Source organism: Lonchura striata, chromosome 29 (genome assembly GCF_050655825.1).
Source record: "Lonchura striata isolate lonStrDom1 chromosome 29, ASM5065582v1, whole genome shotgun sequence".
In the NCBI taxonomy this organism is placed as follows: domain Eukaryota; kingdom Metazoa; phylum Chordata; class Aves; order Passeriformes; family Estrildidae; genus Lonchura; species Lonchura striata.
Genome location: NC_140731.1, coordinates 3,654,095 through 3,674,482, shown reverse-complemented (window position 1 = coordinate 3,674,482; position 20,388 = coordinate 3,654,095). Strand labels below are relative to the sequence as shown.

At 62.2% G+C, this 20,388-nt stretch overlaps 2 protein-coding genes across 9 annotated transcripts in view; both read right to left on the bottom strand.

The window, feature by feature from the left end:
• Positions 1–1,466: 1,466 nt before the first annotated feature.
• STAC3 (SH3 and cysteine rich domain 3) lies at positions 1,467–5,972 on the bottom strand. Of its 3 annotated transcripts, none has more exons than XM_021542482.3 (12): positions 5,815–5,972; positions 5,063–5,129; positions 4,426–4,687; positions 3,968–4,065; positions 3,731–3,806; positions 3,546–3,637; positions 3,374–3,440; positions 3,119–3,168; positions 2,902–2,996; positions 2,603–2,654; positions 2,318–2,455; positions 1,467–2,065 (listed from the first exon to the last, which is right to left on the bottom strand). In XM_021542482.3, exons 2-12 carry the CDS (start codon positions 5,126–5,128, stop codon positions 1,967–1,969), a joined length of 1,095 nt encoding a protein of 364 aa, XP_021398157.1. In that variant the 5' UTR covers position 5,129; positions 5,815–5,972; the 3' UTR covers positions 1,467–1,966. The 3 variants fall into 3 exon arrangements, with proteins under 3 accessions (XP_021398157.1, XP_021398158.1, XP_085419199.1); XM_021542483.3 differs by having other exon boundaries at positions 4,426–4,684; XM_085563073.1 differs by having other exon boundaries at positions 4,426–4,657.
• A 1,301-nt stretch (positions 5,973–7,273) lies between these two features.
• R3HDM2 (R3H domain containing 2) overlaps positions 7,274–20,388 on the bottom strand; it is a 46,570-nt gene continuing 33,455 nt past the window's right edge. For 4 of the 6 annotated variants that reach the window (XM_021542499.4, XM_085563069.1, XM_085563072.1 and 1 more), the window contains exons 12-24: positions 19,981–20,213; positions 18,352–18,500; positions 15,728–15,817; positions 14,919–15,161; positions 13,907–14,033; positions 13,244–13,479; positions 12,766–12,920; positions 11,713–11,813; positions 10,863–11,032; positions 10,580–10,724; positions 10,389–10,489; positions 10,206–10,290; positions 7,274–7,986 (exon numbers count right to left, since the gene is read on the bottom strand). In XM_021542499.4, coding sequence (XP_021398174.2) covers positions 7,637–7,986; positions 10,206–10,290; positions 10,389–10,489; positions 10,580–10,724; positions 10,863–11,032; positions 11,713–11,813; positions 12,766–12,920; positions 13,244–13,479; positions 13,907–14,033; positions 14,919–15,161; positions 15,728–15,817; positions 18,352–18,500; positions 19,981–20,213 — 2,185 coding nt within the window. In that variant the 3' untranslated portion in view covers positions 7,274–7,636. The remainder of the gene's footprint in view (positions 7,987–10,205; positions 10,291–10,388; positions 10,490–10,579; positions 10,725–10,862; positions 11,033–11,712; positions 11,814–12,765; positions 12,921–13,243; positions 13,480–13,906; positions 14,034–14,918; positions 15,162–15,727; positions 15,818–18,351; positions 18,501–19,980; positions 20,214–20,388) is intronic. The other 2 variants (XM_085563070.1, XM_085563071.1) reach the window with 1 other exon arrangement.

Here is a 20,388-nt window from a genome sequence, read left to right as displayed (position 1 = left end):
TCAGCTGCTCCCGCCCCCCCCCTCCCGCAGGGCTCCGCAAATAAATAAATAGACAATCCCGGGAAAATTAACCGTGTGAGGAGCCGCAAATGAGGTGGAAAATTTTAATGGTTCGGCATTTAAAGCTGTGTGACAGGAGGAGAAGGGGGAGGAGGAGGAGGGAGGGAGGTCAGTCCGTCCCAGTCCCAGTCCCAGTCCCGAGGACTGCCCCCCTCCATCTCTCACCCCCTCATTTCCATCATTCCCGGAGCAGCATCTCCGCTACTCGGGGTGCTGGGAATGGGGGGAGACCCCCTGGGTGGGGTGTGGGGGGGGTCGCACACCTGCTTCCCTCCCCCCCCGGGGTTCCCCTGTACCCCCCATAACCCCCTCAGCATCCCCGGCCCCACGGAGCGCGGGGGGGGCGCGGGGACCCCTCCTCACTCCCCCCTCCCCGTTCCGCCTTCCCCCCCGTTCCGTGCCCGGTACCGGCACCGGGGTGGGGGCTGCCCCAAGAGCCGCCCGCCAGGGGGCGCCGCTACCTCCGCGCCTCATTTGCATACGTTTGCATAGATTTGCATAGCGCCGCGCGGCGCGTCGGCAGCGCCGCCTCGCGGCGGAGGCGGGGAAAGCGCGGCCACGCCCACCTTGTAGACCACGCCCACCGCACAGGCCCCGCCCACTCCGCCCGTCGCCGTGGTTACCGCTGACGTCACGGGGCCGTGACGTCACGGGCGCAGCCCCGGTGGCTCGGCGCCCGCCCCCGCCGCGCCCCAAGGTCCCGGCCCGTCCCCGGCACCGGCACCTGTCGCCCGCCGCCCCGATCCGGGCCCCGCCGGGCCCCGCGCCAGCGCCCGGCCCCCGCCCCCGCCGAGCGACCGGGCGGGGGGGTCCCGGTTCCGCCCCTTCCCTTCCCTTCCCCTCCCGCCGCCCGTGCCCGGCTGAGCGCCCGCGGGGGGCACCGGGACCCCCACAGTGACCAGTGACCCCAGGGGCACCCCCACAGTGACCAGTGACCCCACTGGCACCCCCACAGTGACCAGTGACCACTGACCCCTCCATCGGGGCCACCGGCACCCCCCCAGTGACCAGTGACCCCAGGGGCACCCCCACAGTGACCAGTGACCACTGACCCCTCCATCGGGGCCACCGGCACCCCCAGTGACCAGTGACCCCAGGGGCACCCCCACAGTGACCAGTGACCAGTGACCCCTCCATCGGGGCCACCGGCACCCCCCCAGTGACCAGTGACCCCACCGGCACCCCCACAGTGACCAGTGACCAGTGACCCCTCCATCGGGGCCACCGGCACCCCCCCAGTGACCAGTGACAGCCCCCCGCCACCCTCCCAGGGTCCCCCCGGCGCTGTCACCCCCACAGTGGCACCTCCCAAGGGGTCCGGATGCCCCCACGGGGACCCTCCAGAGCGGGGACCACCGGCACCCCCGGAGTGTCGCCACCCCATTAAATCCACACTGGAGAGCGGGGCGTGGGCACAGCCGTGTATTGCCAAAACCCGGGAGCACCGGGAGCACCGGGAGTCCCGGGGCAGGACCCCCCGACCCTCCCCGCGGCACCCACTGTCCCCCCACTCACTCCGGGGGGGCTCCCAGCAGGTCTGGGGGTGCGCCCTGTTGCATCCAGCATCTCATTTGGGGGCACCTCCTGTCCCCCCATCCTGCCCCGGTCCTGGGGGGGACAACAGCCCCCCAGGGACACCCCAGGGACCCTCGTGCTGGGGGGCAGCAGGAATGGGGGTGCCCTTCCCTGACCCCAAACCTGTCCCGCAGCCAGGGCCCCCCATCCCAATCCCGGAGTCCTTCTGTTCCCCATCCCGAGGGTGCCCCCGTCCCATCCCCACCCCGCAGCCAGAGTCTCTCCGCCCCATCCCAGGGGGTCTCTGCGCCCCCCATCCCGGGGGTCTCTGTGCCCCCCATCCCGGGGGTCTCTGCCCCGTCCCAGGGGTCCCCCCACCCCGCAGCCCCCCTCAGATCTCCTCCAGGAAGTCCACAGGGAACAGCCCCACTTTGCGGCCCGTGAAGACTTTGACGTAACCGTTCACCTCCTCCCCCTTCTGCACCACGATCTGCGGGCGAGAGGGGCCCGGGTGAGACCCCCGGGACCCCCCCAGATCAGGGGGAACCCCCCCAGATCAGGGGGAACCCCAGGTATGGAGGGTGAGGTGGAGCAGGTCTCATCCGAGGGGCTGGGGCAGGTGGGAAGTGGGGGGACGGTGATGCTGGTTATGGGGTGCAGCTGTGATGGGGGGCTTGGAGGGGGGCTGGGGGTCCCCGGGTGGTGATGGGGGAGTGGGTGGGAGGGAGGGGTCCCGTCTCACCTGATCCTTCTTGAGCGTGATCTGCCCGATCTCCCGGTTGCCCACGAAGGAACGCGTCACCTTGTGCACCCGCTCGCCTGCTCGCACGCGGATGATGAAGTTTGGGGGGAAATACCCGATTTTCTCACCGATCTTCCCCTGGAAGGAGGGAGTGGGGGAGGGAAAGGAGGGGTTGGGGCCGATCCGGGGGTCCCAGATCCCCCCTCAGCGAGGTTGGGGTGACAGCAAGTCTGGGTGTCCCCTCTCACGGTGCCACGAGCTTTCCCAGCCGCGCTCCGGCCTCACCCGCCACCACTCCTCGTTGGAGTCATCCACCACCGTGATCTTCTCCCCCGGCCTGGAAGGGAAGGAAGGGTTCTCTGAGGGGGGCAGGACCCCCAGCCAAGGGAGACCCCGAGGAAAATCGTTTTTCCTTCAGAATCAGCTCCTCCAGCCCCGTATGTGGCATGGGACACGCAGCCCGTGGGCTCGGGGACAGGCAGGTCCTGCCCAGAGCAGCTCAGCCTTGGGAAATCCATGGAACCACGTGGAGCCAAACCCCAAAAAACCTTGGGAAAGAGCTCGGGACGAGGTTGGGAACTCACGGGAAGTCCAGGTCGTCCTTCTCCAGGGCTTTGAAGCGATAAAGCGCCACGAAATAGTGGGACTGCAGGAACCCCCCTGGCTGTGGCTTCTTGCTCTGGGGGACACAGCAGGGTTTGCAGTCCCCAGGGGCTGCAGACAGCCCTGAGGATCCCAGCAGGGAGATCCCACGAGCTCTGCTCAAGGCTTTGGGGTGCAGGGCGAGGATGTGAGGGGTACCTTGTCATCTGTTGTGCCCTTCTCAGCCTTCTTGTCCCCTTCAGAGGCACCTGGGAACAGGAGGAGGGGTCACGCCTCTCCTGGCGGTGCCTCCCGGGGGTCTCCTCGGCCAAAGTGGGGATGCAGCGAGAGCCCCAGGGTGAGGACATGAATGGAGGACCCTCTTTCCGCAGGGCAACCCCCCTCAAAACACAGCCAGGGGCTCCCTCCGTGTCCGCGTGGGCTCAGCCCCCCAACCCTCGGCCCCGCGCTCACCACCCTCAGCTTTGCTCCCCACCGGCTTCGTGGCCTCTGGCTCCTCGTCCATCATCGCAGCCAAGGGCTGGAAGGCAGAGAGAGCTCTCAGAAGGTGCAGAATTTGGGGGGGGGCTGGAGGGTTCGTGGGGCGCACCGGCAGGAATCCGGTGAGAGCCCGACCCACACTCACGTTCTTCTTGTCCTCCTGCCCCTTCTTGCGCTCCTTGTTGGCCATGATGACGCCCGTCCGCAGCGTCTCGAACACGGGGTCGCTCCTGTTCGCTGCGGGGGCAGGAGAAGGGTCGGGGGGGGACAGGTTGGGGCAGCCCAGGCTGGGTGCCAAGGGGACGGGGCAGCCCAGCACGGGGGTCTCACCGAGCTGCTCCTTGGTGCCGGCGTACTGCTGGTCGCTGTAGAGGGGGGAGCTGTACGCCCGCCGGAACCCGGGCGGCTGCGAGGACCGAGGAGGGGTCGGAGCATCAGCCACCCCCCGGCCCCACCTCTCAGAGCCGGGGGGACTCCGGAGGGAGATGCCGGGGTCCCCCTCAGAGCCAGGGAGTGACAGGGGTGGTGGCACCCGCGTCCTGGCCGCTCCCGGGGGGGGACACTCACGATCTTGCCGAAGCAGCGCTGCATCTCCACGTAGGACTGGCAGTGGTGGTGGATGTTGGTTTTGCAGTTCTTGCACCTCAGGCCAAATTTGTTGTTGACTGGCAGTGGGCGGGGGGGGTGGAAAGGAGAGGGAATGTGACACTGCAGCTGTGAAACGGCCGCGACGGAGCCCTGCGCGGCCTTGGCCCCCAGCCCCAGCCCTGCCCCCAGCCCCCAGCCCTGCCCGTGGCCCCCAGCCCCAGCCCTGCCTGTAGCCCCCAGCCCTGCCCCCAGCCCCCAGCCCCGCCCGTGGCCCCCAGCCCCAGCCCTGCCCTCAGCCCTGCCCGTGGCCCCCAGCCCCAGCCCTGCCCGTGCCCCCCAGCCCTGCCCGTGACCCCCAGCCCCGCCCGTGACCCCAGACTTGCCTGTAGCCCCCAGCCCCAGCCCTGCCCGTGCCCCCCAGCCCCCTCAGGACTCACGGACGATCATGCGGGCACAAACATCACAGAATTTGGGCTTTTTGAAGTAATGGTCTTTGAACTTGTGGGGTTTGTCATTAACAAGTTTCTCGGGTTCGGGAGGGGGCTCGGGCTCCTCCTCCTCCTCCTCCTCTTCCTCATCCTCATAGATGTAGTAGATGGGTCCCCCCGAGGGGCTGACCAGCTCCCCGTTGGGCTGTGGCTCCGGCGCCGGCTCCTCCTTGGGTTTTCGCTGGAAAAGTTGCTTCAGCTTCTGCAGCTGCTGGGGCGGGAGGGGACGGACGGTGTGTGGCAGCGTGGGGGAGGCAGGAGGGCACACACCCAGCTCCTCGCCCCGGGGACCCCCTCCACGAGCGGGAGGAGACTCCAGGAATGCTCTGGAGATGGGGAGCCTCCTCCCAGCCCCGTGAAGTCTCCACAGAAGAGGAAGCTGCGGTTCCTGAGCCCCTCACGGATGTGGGTGCGCCACAGGGAAATGCCAAGCTGGGAAATGCCCACCCAACACCCGGCTGGATCAGGGTCCCAGCGGGCACCCCAGGCCTCCCACAGCCTCCTGGGCTGCGGCAGGATGATGATGATGATGATAGAGAGGGGGCTTCCCCTGCCCACCCAAACTGCCCTGTGGGCACCCACTTACCCGGCTCTTGGGTTTCCCACCTGAAGCAGGTGAAGCTGGTGGCTCTGGCACTTCCTTCTCCGTCATGCTGCAAGGGGAAGAGCAGAGCTGGCGTTGGCTGGGGCAGTTCCAGCTGCAGGAGCCTGGCAGGGGATGGTCAGACCCTGCTGGGTGGGCAGTGCCACCCCTTCCCCTGCCCGTCCTGCAGCCCCTGTCTCAGCGAGGGTCACTCCCAGCGCCCATCCCAGCCCTGCCCCGTTCTGGTTCTGCCTCGGTGAGCCCCAGGGCCAGGCTGGTGCCCGGCCCAGAGCGTGGCACATCCGCTGGCTCAGGGACGTGGTGCCAAGTGCTGTGAGCCAGCCCCTGGGCTACCTGCAGGTGCCCACCTCAGCCCGGACATCTCCATCTCACCATGAAACCACAAACTCGGCCCCTCAGACGAGCACACGGGGGGCACCGACGGGCACTGACGGCTTTCGGCTGCCACCGGGGCAGGACCTGCTCCTGCATCCCCCAAACCATCCCGGTGCCACCTCCGACAGCCTCTCCGCAGTGCTTCCACCCAGACCTCCCTCTTTTTGGCGATGCCCACCCCTCAAGCCCCTCCAGCCCCCCGTGGAAAGCAGCCAGGAAAACCATCAGGAAGCAACAAGGGGCACGGGGAGCGCCGGGGCGAGGGGCGCTGCGGGAATGGGGCACCCCGAGGCCCCGCAGCAGCGGGGGAGCTCCGGGCGGGCACGGCCACGGCAAGAGCGGGCACAGGGGGCACTTACCCTGCGCTTGGCGGTCTCGCCCTGCGCTGAAGGAGCCCCCGAAGGGCGGCCGGTGCCGGAGCCGCGTTGGCCGCAGAGCCCCCGGGCCTCGGTGGCGGGCGGCAGCCGCGCCGGTCCCGGGCCGAGCGGAGTGACAGGGCAGAGGGGGACGACAGCTGAGCGGTGGCGGGGCTGACGCCGGGAAATTGGAGCCCCGGCGGGAGCAGGCGGAGGAGCCACCGGCTATTTGCGTTGGTGGGTTGCTGGGCGTGCCAGGGGCCCCCCCAGCCTGGCCTGGGACAAAGAAGGAAGCGGGCACAGCCAGGGCTCGGGGAGCTGGGCACACCGAGGGCTCCGGGAGCTGGGCACACCGAGGGCTCGGGGAGCTGGGCACACCGAGGGCTCCGGGAGCTGGGCACACCGAGGGCTCGGGGAGCTGGGCACACCGAGGGCTCCGGGAGTTGGGCACACCGAGGGCTCCGGGAGTTGGGCACGCCGAGGGCTCCGGGAGCTGGGCACACCGAGGGCTCCGGGAGCTGGGCACACGGAGGGCTCCGGGAGTTGGGCACACCGAGGGCTCCGGGAGTTGGGCACGCCGAGGGCTCCGGGAGCTGGGCACACCGAGGGCTCCGGGAGCTGGGCACAGCCAGGGCTCGGGGAGCTGGGCACAGCCAGGGCTCCGGGAGCTGGGCACACCGAGGGCTCGGGGAGCTGGGCACAGCCAGGGCTCCGGGAGCTGGGCACACCGAGGGCTCGGGGAGCTGGGCACAGCCAGGGCTCCAGCTTCAGCATCTCCTTCCCTCGTGCATTGGAAGCTGCTGCGGGTTCAGCGGCAGAGGGGCAGCAGTGGGGTCTGGCACGGGGTGGAGTGGCTGCTTCACACCCCCTGGCACCAAATCCTGCTGGTCCAGGCTCCGCTGGGATGGCAGGAGCTGGGATCCCACCCTGAAGTTAATGGGCACCCTGAGGTCCCTGCCTGGCTGTGGGTGGCAGCGAGGTGGGAGCTGGAACCAGCCTGGGCTTGGAGCCCCCCCTTTTCCTGGCAGCTCTCACCTGCCCAGGAAGGTTGGGAGCATCCTGCTACTGCCAGAGGCTCTGGCTGTGCCACCCCAAATCCTGCCCCCACCTGCACCTGGCAGCTCCAGGTGCTGCTCCTGTCCGCAGGAATGTGATGTTTCCTGGCAGGACACACAGCTGGGGCCACGCCATGCCCTCGTTCCTGCCCTGGAATTCCACAGCTGGATGGAGAGGCCATGAACATCTGGCAGGGGAGTCCAGCCCCAGTCCAAACACTCTGATCCCAGCCTGGGATCCCCATTTTGGCACACCAGGGGCTTGCAGCCCTCGGACACGCCAAGCTCGGGCAGGACTGGGCAGGATCATCCCCCTGCCAGTTCAGCTGTCCCCTCACCCCGCTGAGGCAGCACAGAGTCCCCAACCCTGGCACTGGCAGAGAATGGGAAGTTACATTCAAGTGATGGACAATTTTCCTTTTTTTCTTTTTTTATTTAAAAACAACCCCCCCCAAATAAAATAAAACAAAAAAATTTCTCCCCACCCCCCCCCCACCCCACAAAATAATAATCCGATTAAATAAAATGTGCAGTGAACATACCAATCAACACCTGTATGTGCGGTCCAACACAGTGCTTAAACAAAACCATAGACACAGGGGAGGGGGGCGGGCACGGGCGTCACTCCAAAAAATAATAATTAAAAAAAAAAAAAATCAACTTCTTGTCTCTTAATTATGTTCATATAAATATATCAAGGAAGGAGGGCGAGAGGAAGGGAGGGCGGGAGGAGAAGAGGCCCAGGGGAGTGCCCGGTGCCCACGGGAGCCCTACTGGGAGCTGGCCCGCTCCAGCACCCGCAGGTCGTAGTTCTTTTTGGCCACGCGCAGTTTGAAGCGGCTGAGGGAGTTGTTGAGGCGCAGGGAGGCGTTTTGGGCAGCCAGCGGGCTGGGGAACACGGCCACGATGGTGTATAAGGCAGCGAGGTCACCGTGCCTGCCGTTCTCCGGAGTCCCACTGTTGTCCCCGCCGCCGCCGCCGCCGTCCCCGCGCCGCCCCTGAGTCTCTTTGAGCCACTGGATTTTGGCACCGGCCATGGCGAGCTGCGTGAAGAGCTTGTCGGCCTCTGTCCGTGTGATGCCCTCGGGCAGGTCCGTCACCTCCAGCACCCGGCCCAGCACTGCAGGGAAGGAGCTGCGTGTCACCGGCCAGGTCCCGGTGTCCCCAGCCAGGTCCCGGTGTCCCCAGCCAGGTCCCGGTGTCACCGGCCAGGTCCCGGTGTCACTGGCCAGGCCCTGATGTCACCGGCCGGGCCCCGGTGTCAATGGCCAGGTCCCAATGTCACCAGCCAGGTCCCGGTGTCACCGGCCAGGTCCCAGTGTCACTGGCCAGGCCCTGATGTCACCGGCCGGGCCCCGGTGTCAATGGCCAGGTCCCAATGTCACCAGCCAGGTCCCGGTGTCACCGGCCAGGTCCCGGTGTCAATGGCCAGGCCCTGGTGTCACCAGCCAGGTCCCAGTGTCACTGGCCAGGCCCTGATGTCACCGGCCAGGTCCCGGTGTCACCGGCCAGGTCCCGCTGTCCCCAGCCAGGTCCCGGTGTCACCGGCCAGGTCCCGCTGTCCCCAGCACCCTCCTGGCCTCTCCTGGGTCCGGGACACCGTGCAGTGCCCAGCTGCCCCCAGAGCAGGATCTGCTTTTGAAGCCCCCCAGAGCCCCCCTGCCCGCAGTGCCCCAGCCCAATCCCCGTGCCCACCGTGCTGGCTTTGCTGCAGGGGAGGTGTGGGTGTCCCCCAGTGTCCCCCAGCTGCAGGGACACCAAGCCCCCCTGGCACCCTTGGGACAGCTGGGCACCTCAGGCTCTCCCAGGGGCTCTGCCTGGTTTTCCTACCCCAAACCTCAGACCCCAGGACTGGGAGCCAACCCCAGTGGCCCATCCCAGAGTTGGGAGCTCCCAACTCTGACTCTGGGAGGGAGAATGGCTGCACCCACAGAGGATGGTGGCACTGGGTGTGTCCTGCCTGGTGGTCCCCAAACCCCTCTGAAGCTCCAGACCCTGCCCTGTGGTTCCCAAATCCCTCTCAGCTCCTGGCTCTCTCCTATCCCTGCCATGTGGTGCCCAAACCCCTCAGCAGTTCCTGACCCCGTCCTGTGGTGCCCAAATCCCTCTTCTGCAGCTCTTGGCTCTCCCCTATCCCTGCCCTGTGGTCCCCAAATCCCTGTGCAGTTCCCTCTCCCTGCCCTGTGGCTCCCAAATCCCTGTGCAGCTCCCGGCTCTCTCCTATCCCTGCCCTGTGGTGTCCAAACCCCTCAGCAGTTCCTGACCCCTGTCCTGTGGTGCCCAAATCCCTCTGCAGCCCCTGGTTCCTCCCTATCCCTGCCCTGTGGCTCCCAAATCCCTGTGCAGCTCCAGCCCCTGCCCTGTGGTTCCCAGATCCCTGTACAGATCCCAGCTCTCTCCTATCCCTGCCCTGTGGTGCCCAAATCCCTCTGCAGCCCCTGGTTCCTCCCTATCCCTGCTCTGTGGTTCCCAAATCCCTCTGCAGCTCCAGCCCCTGCCCTGTGGTGCCTAAATCCCTGCAGTTCCCTCTCCCTGCCCTGTGGTGCCCAAACCCCTGCGCAGCTCCTGGCTGCAGCCCTGGCTCTGGGCTTAGCAGAGCTGCTGCAGGGATTCTTTGCTAATATTAACGTGGCACGTAGGGACCATGCCAGGGGCAGGAGGGGGCAGGCAGTTCTTAAAGAGCCCCTGCAAGCAGCTGCTGCTGGTGGCACCGAGGTGACACTGGGGACAAGCCTGAGGTCCCCAGAGGGTCACCGAGGGCTGCTCCATCCAAGCTGGGCGTCCCTCCCTTCCCAAGGACCCGGTGGAGACAACGCTGGACATGGGTGGGAAGGATTCACCAGAACCCTCAGCCCTCGCAGCCAGCCTGGGAGAGCCCAAATCTCAGAGATGAGGCTCTGAAGCTGCAGGCCCCATGGGAAAGGGAAGCGTGGGTGGGAAGAGGGACTTGGGAAAGCAGTGGTGGGAATGAGATCTCAGAGTCTGGACACTCACTTTCTGCTGAGGAGGAATAAAATCTCAGCTCTGCCAGCGCCATCATTTCCAGCCTCTGAGAGGCAGGAATAGCTCCCAGGTGTCTTCCTCAGGGATTTTACTCCCTGTTCACCCACCTCCCTTAGGGCACAGCGGCCTGGGGCTGGATCTGCTGCACCCCCAGCCTGGACTCACCCGGGCTGGGAGGTGTTTGTGGGTGTGGGGAGAAGGGACAGGCAGGAACCACTCTCCAAAACCAGCACAGGGTTCTGCAGGATGCTGGCGTGGACAGGGACGGCACCTGGAGTCTCCAACATCCATTTGTGGGGACATCAGAGGGCAAAGAGGCTCGAGGGGGACACTTGCCTACGTCACTTGTCCCCAGGTCGGTGGACGCTGACTTCAGGGCCTGTCTCTTGCTCCGGTTGCCGTGTTTCATTCCAGTCTGCCCCTTGGAGGAGAAGAAGGGCACCGTGTCACCTCAGGGGACACTGTGGCTTCACGGTGCCCACACAGGGGCTGGGGAAGGGAGGTCTGGCCGTACTTTACCTGGTGTCCTGTGTAGCTGGGCTGGTTGTGGAGCAGCGGCGGGGGACACAGGGACAGGTTGTACTGCAGAGGTTGGCCCAGCAGTGAGTACCTCCCATCGCCTGCACAGGGAAGCTGAGTTTGTGGGAATCCCAGGAAACATCACGGCATTCCCAGCCCTGGGCTGTGCCCTCAGGCCTTCTTCCCCTTACCTTGTGCCGGGCCCATGGGCCGGGGGAACTGCGTGAGGACGGGGAGGGGGCTCAGCCCCGTGCACACACTGTTGAGGTTGGTGACGGGCGACGGCGTCGGGGACTGGGTGGGGGACGTGATGGGGCTGTTCAGCTGGGTGCTGGCCTGGGGGAGGGACAGTGTCAGACACCCCAAATGCTTGTGACCGCTCCCACGCCCACCCTGACCCCGCGGGGTGACCCCCCAGCCATCACCCCCAAGGCTGAGCTGCCTCCTCCCGGTCCCTCCCAGTCCTCCCAGTACCTGAGCACTGGTGTCGGGGTTGTAGAGGTCTCCTGGCTTCTGCCCCCGCTGCTCCAGGCTGTAGTACTTACAGTGGCTCCACTGCACCACGGGGGGGTTTTGGGGGGCCTGGGGGCCGTTGGGGACATTCAGCTGCATCACCACCACACCAGGGCCTGACGGGGACACCCCTGGGGACAGACACAGATGTGTATGGCCCACGCTCTGCTGCTGTGGGACACCTGCCTGTCCCTGCTGCTGCACACCCTTCCACATAATCCCACTCTGGAACCTCTCCTCTGCCACTCATGACTTTTCCAGGCTGGAAAATCCCCACCAGGACCCTCTGAGGATTCCTCTCTAATAGCAAAGGTTCCATCTGGGAGTGATGATGTTTAATCCAGGAGAAACGGGAGCACAGGGGCCAAGCTGAGGGGTGGCAGCTCAGTGACCGCTCTGAGCATCTCCACAAAACTCCAGGCAAAGGCTCCAAGCACGGATCCAGATACAGAACTCCAGCATCCCAGCCCAGATCCTGCAGCTCACTAGGGCCAGACCTCCATCATCCCAGCTCAGCTTCTGCACCAGCTCACTCCCAGCAACTGTGACAGGGAGCAGGAATCCCCAGCCTCTCCATATGCAGTTCTGCCCTCTCTCACCAACCCACAGCCCACCCAGCTCCCCTCGGCATCTCCCTGCCAGCCACGAGGAATGCCAGTGCAACACCCTGATCATCCCCTGGGGGATTCCCAGCAGGAGGAATGCCCTTGCACAGAAGCTGCCAGACTTGGCTGTGAAGTGGCAGCTCCACAGCCCATGATCCCGAGGCTGATCCTGCCTGTGGAGTGGATGCCAGCCCTGCCCCTGGTACCTGAATACTGCTGCTGCATCTGGGGGGGGCTGCAGGGCGCCGGGGACTGCGGCATCTGGTACTGCTCGGAGCCAGGAGGCTGCAGGAACCCCACGGATGGGCTGTGGAGCAGAGAGGGCTCAGGTGAGGCTGGGGATGGGGAGGAAGAGCCAGGGCACCTGCACAGGTTATTCCCAGCTATTACTGTCGCTGCTTTTAATGAAAAGATGGGGCTGATTTTGGGCTAAGAACGATTTATTGCTCAGGTAAACGTCAGTCTCAGGGGCTGTGAGATTTTAAAGGAGCAAGCAGCCAGCCATAGCTCAAGAGTAGTCACAAGTTTCTTTGTTACAAGATAATATTGAACTTCTAAACTAACAGACAGTTGCTACAGGGTTTATTTTGTTTTTACTTACTTATCCTGCACTGTGGATACTTTTGTCTAATGGGTTTCTAACTCACATGCACACATCTGCTTCTGTTGTAACTTCTGAACTCTTGGTTTATTCTATACAACCAAACCCCTACATTATAAACCCTTCACCATCTTATCAATGCAGTTTCTCACTTACTTAAGGCATATTCTTACTTACAACTATAGAAACATAAGTTTATGATTTTTCTGCTTAATGTCTGTGTATTGTATTTTTACATCAACCTAAGCTTCTCCTAAGGCTGCAGATCAAATCCTTGTGTGTCTGTGGAAGTTTCTATTTTTAAATCCCTCTTTTCTGGGATAAACTGAACGCACAGGAGCCTCTGGAGAGGGCTGGGCATGCAGGAGTTGGACACATAGGTGGGCAGGAAGCCCTGACCAAAGGAGCCAGGGATGGACAAGCTCAGGAAGAAGCAGCACTTGTGGTACCCATCCACCTCCAAGCACAGGAGCAGAGTGCTCCATGCTCACAGCAGGATCATCATGGAACCACAAAACAGAATCACAGAACCTCCCGAGCTGGAAGGGACCCACAAGGATCATCAAGGCTGACTCCTGGCCTTGACAGGACACCCCCAAAACCCCCAGTGTGGGCACAGCACCCCTTTCTCCCCCGGGCAGAGCTGCTGGAGCTTTACCTGGTGCCATTCTGCTGGGCAGTGGGGATGACACTGTAGTAGATGGGGACCCCTCCAGCCTGGAGCCCCCCCTGCACAGACTGGCTGGCTGGCACAAGCACTGGCTGCTGGAAGGGCTGCTGGACCACGTTCTGGGACTCACTGGCCATGGGAACCTGGGCAGGGAGGAAAGCAGCAGGTAACAGGTAACAGAGCAGGGGAAACTGGCCCGAGGAGACACCAGCAGCGTGAAGAGATTCCAAGTGTTTTTTTATTTACAGCCCAGAGCAACCTCACCCAGGCACAGCCCCTCCCAGAGGTTCTCCCAGTCCTCCTGCTCCAGATGTGTCCCACGGATTCCCCACATGGATGTGCCCTCCCCAGGCTGGCAGGCATGCCCTGGGAGCAAATCCCCACCTCTGGCTCCATCCCTCGGGCACATCCTGCCCAGCCGGGGCCCCGTCCCAGCACCCCACGCTGGGGAGCAGCAGATGCCCACCTGGTACGAAGGCAGCGGCGTGTACTGGACCATCAGACCTTGCATCTGGCTCCCCATCCCACTCCTCTGGCTGCTGAGGAGCCCGGGGGGCTGTGCCTGCTGCACCCCCATCACGCTCTGCATCTGGCCCCCCATGTTGTTCCTCTGGCTATTGAGGAGCCCGGGGGGCTGCGCCTGCTGCACCCCCACCACACCTTGGTATGTTTGCTGCTGGTTGGACATCATTGGCTGTAAACCTGCCAGAACAGGGTTTTAATGGAGTAGCTTCCCAGCTGGACACAGGAAACAGCCCCAGGTTTAAGGTTTAGGCAATCAAATCCTGCCTCTGCCCCCACCTCCTGCTAAATATCGGGGAAAGGGCTTCCCTTGGAGCAGATGTAAACACACCCAAGGGTGTGGTTTTAAATTACCCTGGCAGCCCCTCAGTGGGGCTTCAATCCACCTCATCCCCTCCCCCAGGAAGCTCAGAGGAGAGGGAGGGGAAGGACACAACACCTCTGCAGACAGAGGCATCCCAACTTCCCAGCAAAGAGGCAGCTCCAGCAAAGAGCAGGAGACAGGCAAGAGCGACCTGGCCCCAGGCAGAGCTCTGGAGATCTTTGGAGCCAACAAAAGCAGCAGGAAAGGGAAAGCTGCCCCCTTCCCCCCTTTGTACCCCCTTACCTGGCTGCTGGGACTGCTGGGGGAGCTGCTGTGGGCGCTGGGAGCTGTAGGCCACTGGGTGACTGAGGGGTCGGTATTGCTGGCTGGAGTTCGGGTACTGCCCGGGGGGGTAGTAAGAAACCTGAATCTATCAGGGGCAAGAAAACCCAGAGGTGAGAACACAGGAGGGAGCAGGACCAAGAAAGCTGATCCCCCAGGACCAGTTTTCTCTCTCACCTGGCCTGGCTTCTGCCGAAGGGAACCACCCAGGGCTCTGGCTCCTCCTGGGGAACCCTTCCCGCGCCTCCCAGCCTCCTCATCCAAGCCTGTCCCAGCACAGTAGTGCAAGAGCACAGTAGGCACAACTCTCCTCACAGCTCAGGGGGACAATCCTAGAGGTCATAAAGCCCTGCAGGACCCCAAAGAGAGCTTAGAGGTGTCAGCCCTGAGTCCGGCCACTGTCCCTCCCCATCGCTGAGAGCCAGGAGTGGCCCAGGGGGTCCCAGGAAGGAGCCTCTGTGTCACAGTGAGCTCCTGGGCACTCTGCGCCCCCTTCCCGGGACCCTGTGACTCTGATCAGATAACCCTAGACCCTCCTTCCTGCCCCAACGGGGCTGGCACAGAGCCAGGGAAGCCCACCCTGTCCAAAGTCTGTACAGACCCCTGACATTTCCTGTTTTGCTCTTGTGCCCCGCTCTCCCCTTGGACACCACAGAATAAAGAGAGCTGAACCAACATATCTCGGGGTAAGAGCCTCTTTTTTTGGAAATCTTTGCCATTTCCTGATATTCCTCCCCTCACACCCTCGGATCTCTGGGTTAGCTGATATTCAGGGGGCTGTGTGAGGGGGGGGAACATCACCTCTGGGCTCAGAGGGACACGGGGATCATCCTGTGCCTAACAAGGGAGCGTGAGACCCAGAGCCCGGACCCCTGTGGATGGATCCATCTCCAGCTAGCAGCAGAAAAAGAGGGACCCACAGCCCAGCAGCCCCCGGCCTGCCAGCTCTGGGGATGTCCCCTCGTGTCCTTACTTGCTGGGGAGGCTGAATGTAGCCCTGGGGCTGCAGCACCTGCTGAGTGGGGGCCGTGTGCCCCGAGGCAGAGTAGCTGGAGGTGGGGATGGGCTGCCCAGGGGTTGCCATGATGAATCCCGTCTGCTGAGGGTGCTGGGAGATGAGGGACGACTGGAACATCGCCGAGGAAGGATCCGGGGCTTCCGTCGAGCCCTGGCGGCTGAGGCTGATCTGCCCGAAGGGGCTGCTGAGCTCGTCGGCCTGGAGTGGGATAAGGGGGAGGATGGAGGAGGGCGGCAGGTGGGACACGGGAGCAGTAGGACACAGCTCTGCTGGTAAATGCAGACCCCCTTCTCCCTGCTCTGGGAGAAGCCCCCCCAAAAAGGCCCCCACACATGAGCCACAGACCCAGAGCAGGACAGGGGGACATGCGAGCTGAGGGGGCCAAACGCTCAGCAGACCTTGGGGACACCCAGGCAGGCAGGGGGGACTCCAGCCCACGGCCACATCCCATGGGGGACACCACTCCCAAAAGATCCCCGTGGAGACAACACAGGGGCTTGGCTGAGCCCACAGGGCCCCCAGACCCCAGCACTGAGCACAAGCATTGCTGGGGAGCTCTGGGCTTGGAATTTGCTCTTGCCAGGATCTTTCCAAGGCTGCCACCCCAGCAGTGGTGGTCTCGTGGCCTCGGGTGTCGCAGAGCTCTGTGAATCCCAACCCCGGGGGGTTGGCGTTGGAGACATCCCTGATCAGCACAAGCTCACACAACACAAACACAGCACAGAGCACAACACACAGTGCAGAAGAGGAACTGGGGTTTATACCAGGTTGTACTGCTGGGGTGGAGAGACTGGCAAGAGGACTTGGGGGCAGGAGCTTGGAGAGTACGGAACAGGCTGCAGCGCCGGGACCGGCTACGACCAGCGGAGAAGGGAACGCAGGGAGGAGGGAGGAGAAGGAGAGGAAGGAGAGGATGGTGAGGAAGGAGAGGAAGGAGAGGAAGGAGAGGTTGGTGAGGAAGGAGAGGTTGGTGAGGAAGGTGAGGAAGGAGAGGAAGGAGAGGACAGAAAGGAGAGGAAGGTGAGGAGAGGAAGGTGAGGAAGGAAAGAGGAAGGAGAGGAGAGGAAGGTGTGGAAGGAGGGGAAGGAGAGGTTGGTGAGGAAGGTGTGGAAGGAGAGGAAGGTGAGGAAGGAGAGGATGGTGAGGAAGATGAGGAAGGAGAGGAAGGTGAGGAAGGAGAGGAAGGTGAGGAAGGAGAGGAAGGAGAGGAGAGGAAGGTGAGGGAGAGGAAGGAGAGGACAGAAAGGAGAGGAAGGAGAGAAGGGAGAGGAAGGTGAGGAAGGTGAGGAAGGAGAGGAAGGAGAGGAAGGAAGAGGAGGGAAAGTAGGGAAAGGAGGAAAAGGAAGGAAAGGAAGGAAAGGAAGGAAGGAGAGAAAGAAGGAACAACCAGGTTAGTCAAGTGAGCCAACTGCAAACACAGAGGGGTGTTGCAGGGAGCTGGGAAGCACAGAAACCATTCCAGGGCAGCATCCATCCCATCAGGCACAGCCCAGCTGGAGGCTCGGAGGAGCTGGGGAGGGGTGAGCTGCTCTGGGGCTTGCCTGGCAGGGAGAGTGACACGAGTTCATCAGGGCCAGCAGCAGCATGAGAGCCACGTCTGCCAGCACTGCCCTTGTGTCTCTCCTGTCTCCAGCATTCCCTCCAGTGCTCCTTGGCCATTCCTGTACACTCACCTTCCACAGAAACTCCTGATTTGTCACCTGGAGCACTTTATGACAGCCCCTCACTAAAACCCACACACTGTGCTTTGGGCACCAGTGCTCAGCACTGGATGGGACGGGTTTGATCCTTTGATTTGACCTTTGGTGACATAGAAGGGACATGGACATGGGGATGGTGCATTTCCAGACCCTTCACCAACAGCCAAACAACCTGAAATCAGTTTTTCCAGGCCCTAAATCTTTGGATGAGATGGTAGAAAATACAATCTGAAACCCCAGCACAGCCCAGTGATCCTGCATATCCCACCCAGGGACTCTGCTATTCCAGCTCATTCCTTGAGGCCCAGAATCCTCCACAAACAGATCCACAACCTGGAGCCACTCCAGGGCCCAAGAACTACCAGCTCCCCTTCTCCTAAAGCTGGGAACAGCCAGCAAGGAGCTGCTCCTGTTACCTGCAGTAAAAGCTTCTCCAGGAGGTTCTTCCCTCCTCTCTGTCCTGTCTAGTAAAAACACTTGAGAATCATGGAACTGCCCAGGTTGGAAGGGACCTCAGAAGAACACCTGGTCCAACTTCTCATGGGGAAGGGAGCCTTGCTATGATTATCCAGCATCCTCCCTGCTCTGCTCCATCTTGAACCCCTCCAGTGCAATTCTAGCAGCTCTTTGCTGTACAGTGAGTCCAAGCTGATGCCAGAGGATCCCTACACAGCCCCTGAGCAGGCTGAGATCCAGCACCACTGTGGCACAGGAAGGTGCCAGGGATACCCCCACACCCCCACACTCCCCAAACCCCGCACTGGGCTGGTTCCCACCCCATCCCCACCCCTGCAGCAGGACAGGGCTGTGGGTGGGTGGGCACAGTCTCAGGGGCACAACAAGTGCACAGGAATGTCACCCACGGGTGCTTCCTGGAGGGCTCCAGCCCTGGAAAGAGCCCAGCAGGCTGTGGGACATGGGAGATCCCTTGGCTGAGGGATGTGGAAGATCCCTTTAACCCTACAATGGCTTTAAGTGAGGGAGGGATGGTGTGGAGAGCACACCCAGCATTGCTCCAGCTCTGCCTCCCCCAGGACTTCAGAACACCAGTCCTGGGGAGCTCAACTCCAGCATCCATTCGGGCTGAGGGGAACTGGTTCCAGTTTGCCACTCATGCAAGGGCTGCAGATCCTTGTGCAGGGATGCTGCTGGCCCGGCAGAGCTGGGAACGTGGGATATCCCACAGACCCAACCAGGCACAGCAAAGCCCAACCTTCCCCTGCTCTGCCACAGCAGGACACGGAGTGTGGGCACCCCAAAACCCCAGGGGTGAGCCCAGAGCACCCTGAGCTGGTGCCAAGGCACCAAAGAAGATTTTATCATACAAGAGTGTGAGGTAGGAAATGAATTCACAGAGAGTTCTCAAATTCTCACAGAGATAGTGGATAAAGGTATGGACATGGAGGAAGGTTTGGAATTAAGATCTTGGAAGAGGTGAGACTTTTTTGAACAATGATTCATAATTGCTATCAGATATAAATTATGCCCTTTGAGCAGACTGGACTTTCACAGCACTAAAATTGCTGTGCTGTAACACAAAATATGTTTTGTGTTGCACTTAGCAAAAAAAGATGTTTCAAGCAAATAATATGAGATAATATTAATAACAGCTATATTCCAGTGAAGCTGTGAAACACAAGGGACTCCTCTGCCCTGCCTCCCCAGCACGTGTGCCCTGTGGGACTCACCTGGGACATCATGGGGCTGCTCATGGTCGGCTGCTGCTGGGCTGGGGGGAGCCCGGGGGTCTGCGGGGGCGCCGAGCAGGGCAGGAGCCCACGGCCGGGCTGCGAGGATGGGGACGGGCTGCAGGCCTCGGGGGCACCGAGCACCAGACCTGCAACACAGAGAGGCATGTGATTTATTGGGAAAAAAAAAATGGATATTGATCTAGTACTGATATCCAACTGCGACGGACAAAAACTCTCTAAGAGTTTAAAGTTACAAAGTGTGTGTTTGTTGTGTGTGGGATCACTCCCAAATCCACACCACAGCTTCCAGGTGATTACAGAGTCTTTTTATCCATCCAAGTATTGAATACACAAAATACAAATACATATTCATCATTTTGGTACATCCATTCCCCACTTTGTATGCCAATTACTCCAAAAGCTATTAAGCACGCGTAGTAACCAGAGCATCACAAACCCCAGTTCCCCAATCCTAAACCTGTGTTCCAGGTGCCCTTTGGCAGGGAAAGCGCCCAAATTCCTCACCCAAAAGCTGTCAGGTGTATTTTGGTAGGGAAAGAGCTCCAGTTCCCCAACTCAAAATCTGTCTGTCAGGTGTCCTTTGGCAGGGAAAGAGCCCAAATTCCTCACCCAAACCTGTCAGGTGCCCTTTGGCAGGGAAGGAGCCCCAATTCCTCACCCAAAAGCTGACAGGTATCCTTTGGCAGGGAAAGAGCCCAAATTCCTCACCCAAACCTGTCAGGTGCCCTTTGGCAGGGAAGGAGCCCAAATTCCTCACCCAAAAGCTGCCAGGTATCCTTTGGCAGGGAAGGAGCCCCAATTCCTCACCCAAACCCGCGTGCCAGGTGCCCTTTGGCATGGAAGGAGCCCCAATTCCTCACCCAAACCCGTGTGCCAGGTGCCCTTTGGCAGAGAAAGGGCTCCAATTCCTCACCCAAACCCGCGTGCCAGGTGCCCTTTGGCATGGAAGGAGCCCCAATTCCTCACCCAAACCCGCGTGCCAGGTGCCCTTTGGCATGGAAGGAGCCCCAATTCCTCACCCAAACCCGCGTGCCAGGTGCCCTTTGGCATGGAAGGAGCCCCAATTCCTCACCCAAACCCGCGTGCCAGGTGCCCTTTGGCATGGAAGGAGCCCCAATTCCTCACCCAAACCCGCGTGCCAGGTGCCCTTTGGCATGGAAGGAGCCCCAATTCCTCACCCAAACCCGCGTGCCAGGTGCCCTTTGGCATGGAAGGAGCCCCAATTCCTCACCCAAACCCGTGTGCCAGGTGCCCTTTGGCAGAGAAAGGGCTCCAATTCCTCACCCAAACCCGCGTGCCAGGTGCCCTTTGGCATGGAAGGAGCCCCAATTCCTCACCCAAACCCGCGTGCCAGGTGCCCTTTGGCATGGAAGGAGCCCCAATTCCTCACCCAAACCCGCGTGCCAGGTGCCCTTTGGCATGGAAGGAGCCCCAATTCCTCACCCAAACCCGCGTGCCAGGTGCCCTTTGGCATGGAAGGAGCCCCAATTCCTCACCCAAACCCGCGTGCCAGGTGCCCTTTGGCATGGAAGGAGCCCCAATTCCTCACCCAAACCCGCGTGCCAGGTGCCCTTTGGCACCGGGCTGGCAGCAGCAGCGCCGTACCTGCCCGTGAGGCCCTGCTGGCAGTGCTGCCCTTGCTGCTCCCGATGCTGTCCCCCCGGGTCAGGATGGAGATGCCACTGAAGCTGCTGGCTTTGGTGACGGGCGGCCTCAGGCTGCGGATGGAGCCGTCCGAGTCCGTGCTGCTCCAGGGCCGCGGCTCCAGGGATTTGATCTCGCTCTCGGTGCTGCTCTGGCGGCTGCCCGAGGCCCGGCTCAGCCCCTCCCGGGTGCCCCTGCGGAGAGCAGAGGAGTCAAACTGGGCTCCAGTGAAGGGACAGCTGGTGCTGCACCACTACACCCGCCGTGGGGTGCTGGGGACACTCAGCAGTTGGGTTTGGGATCCTTTTTGGGGGGTGCAAGGGGAGCCTGACAGCCAAAACCTCCCTGAGACACAGCTTTTTGTGCTGA

Bases quoted from the DNA above. Each gene is read 5' to 3' on its own strand.
- STAC3 (XM_021542482.3), bottom strand. From the start codon at position 5,128: ATGACGGAGAAGGAAGTGCCAGAGCCACCAGCTTCACCTGCTTCAGGT. The intron at 3,807-3,967 runs GTGAGTGTCCCC...CGGTCCTCGCAG, and splicing joins AGCGCTGCTTCGGCAAGATC to CCGCCCGGGTTCCGGCGGGC. The intron at 2,997-3,118 runs GTACCCCTCACA...TGTGTCCCCCAG, and splicing joins AGGGCACAACAGATGACAAG to AGCAAGAAGCCACAGCCAGG.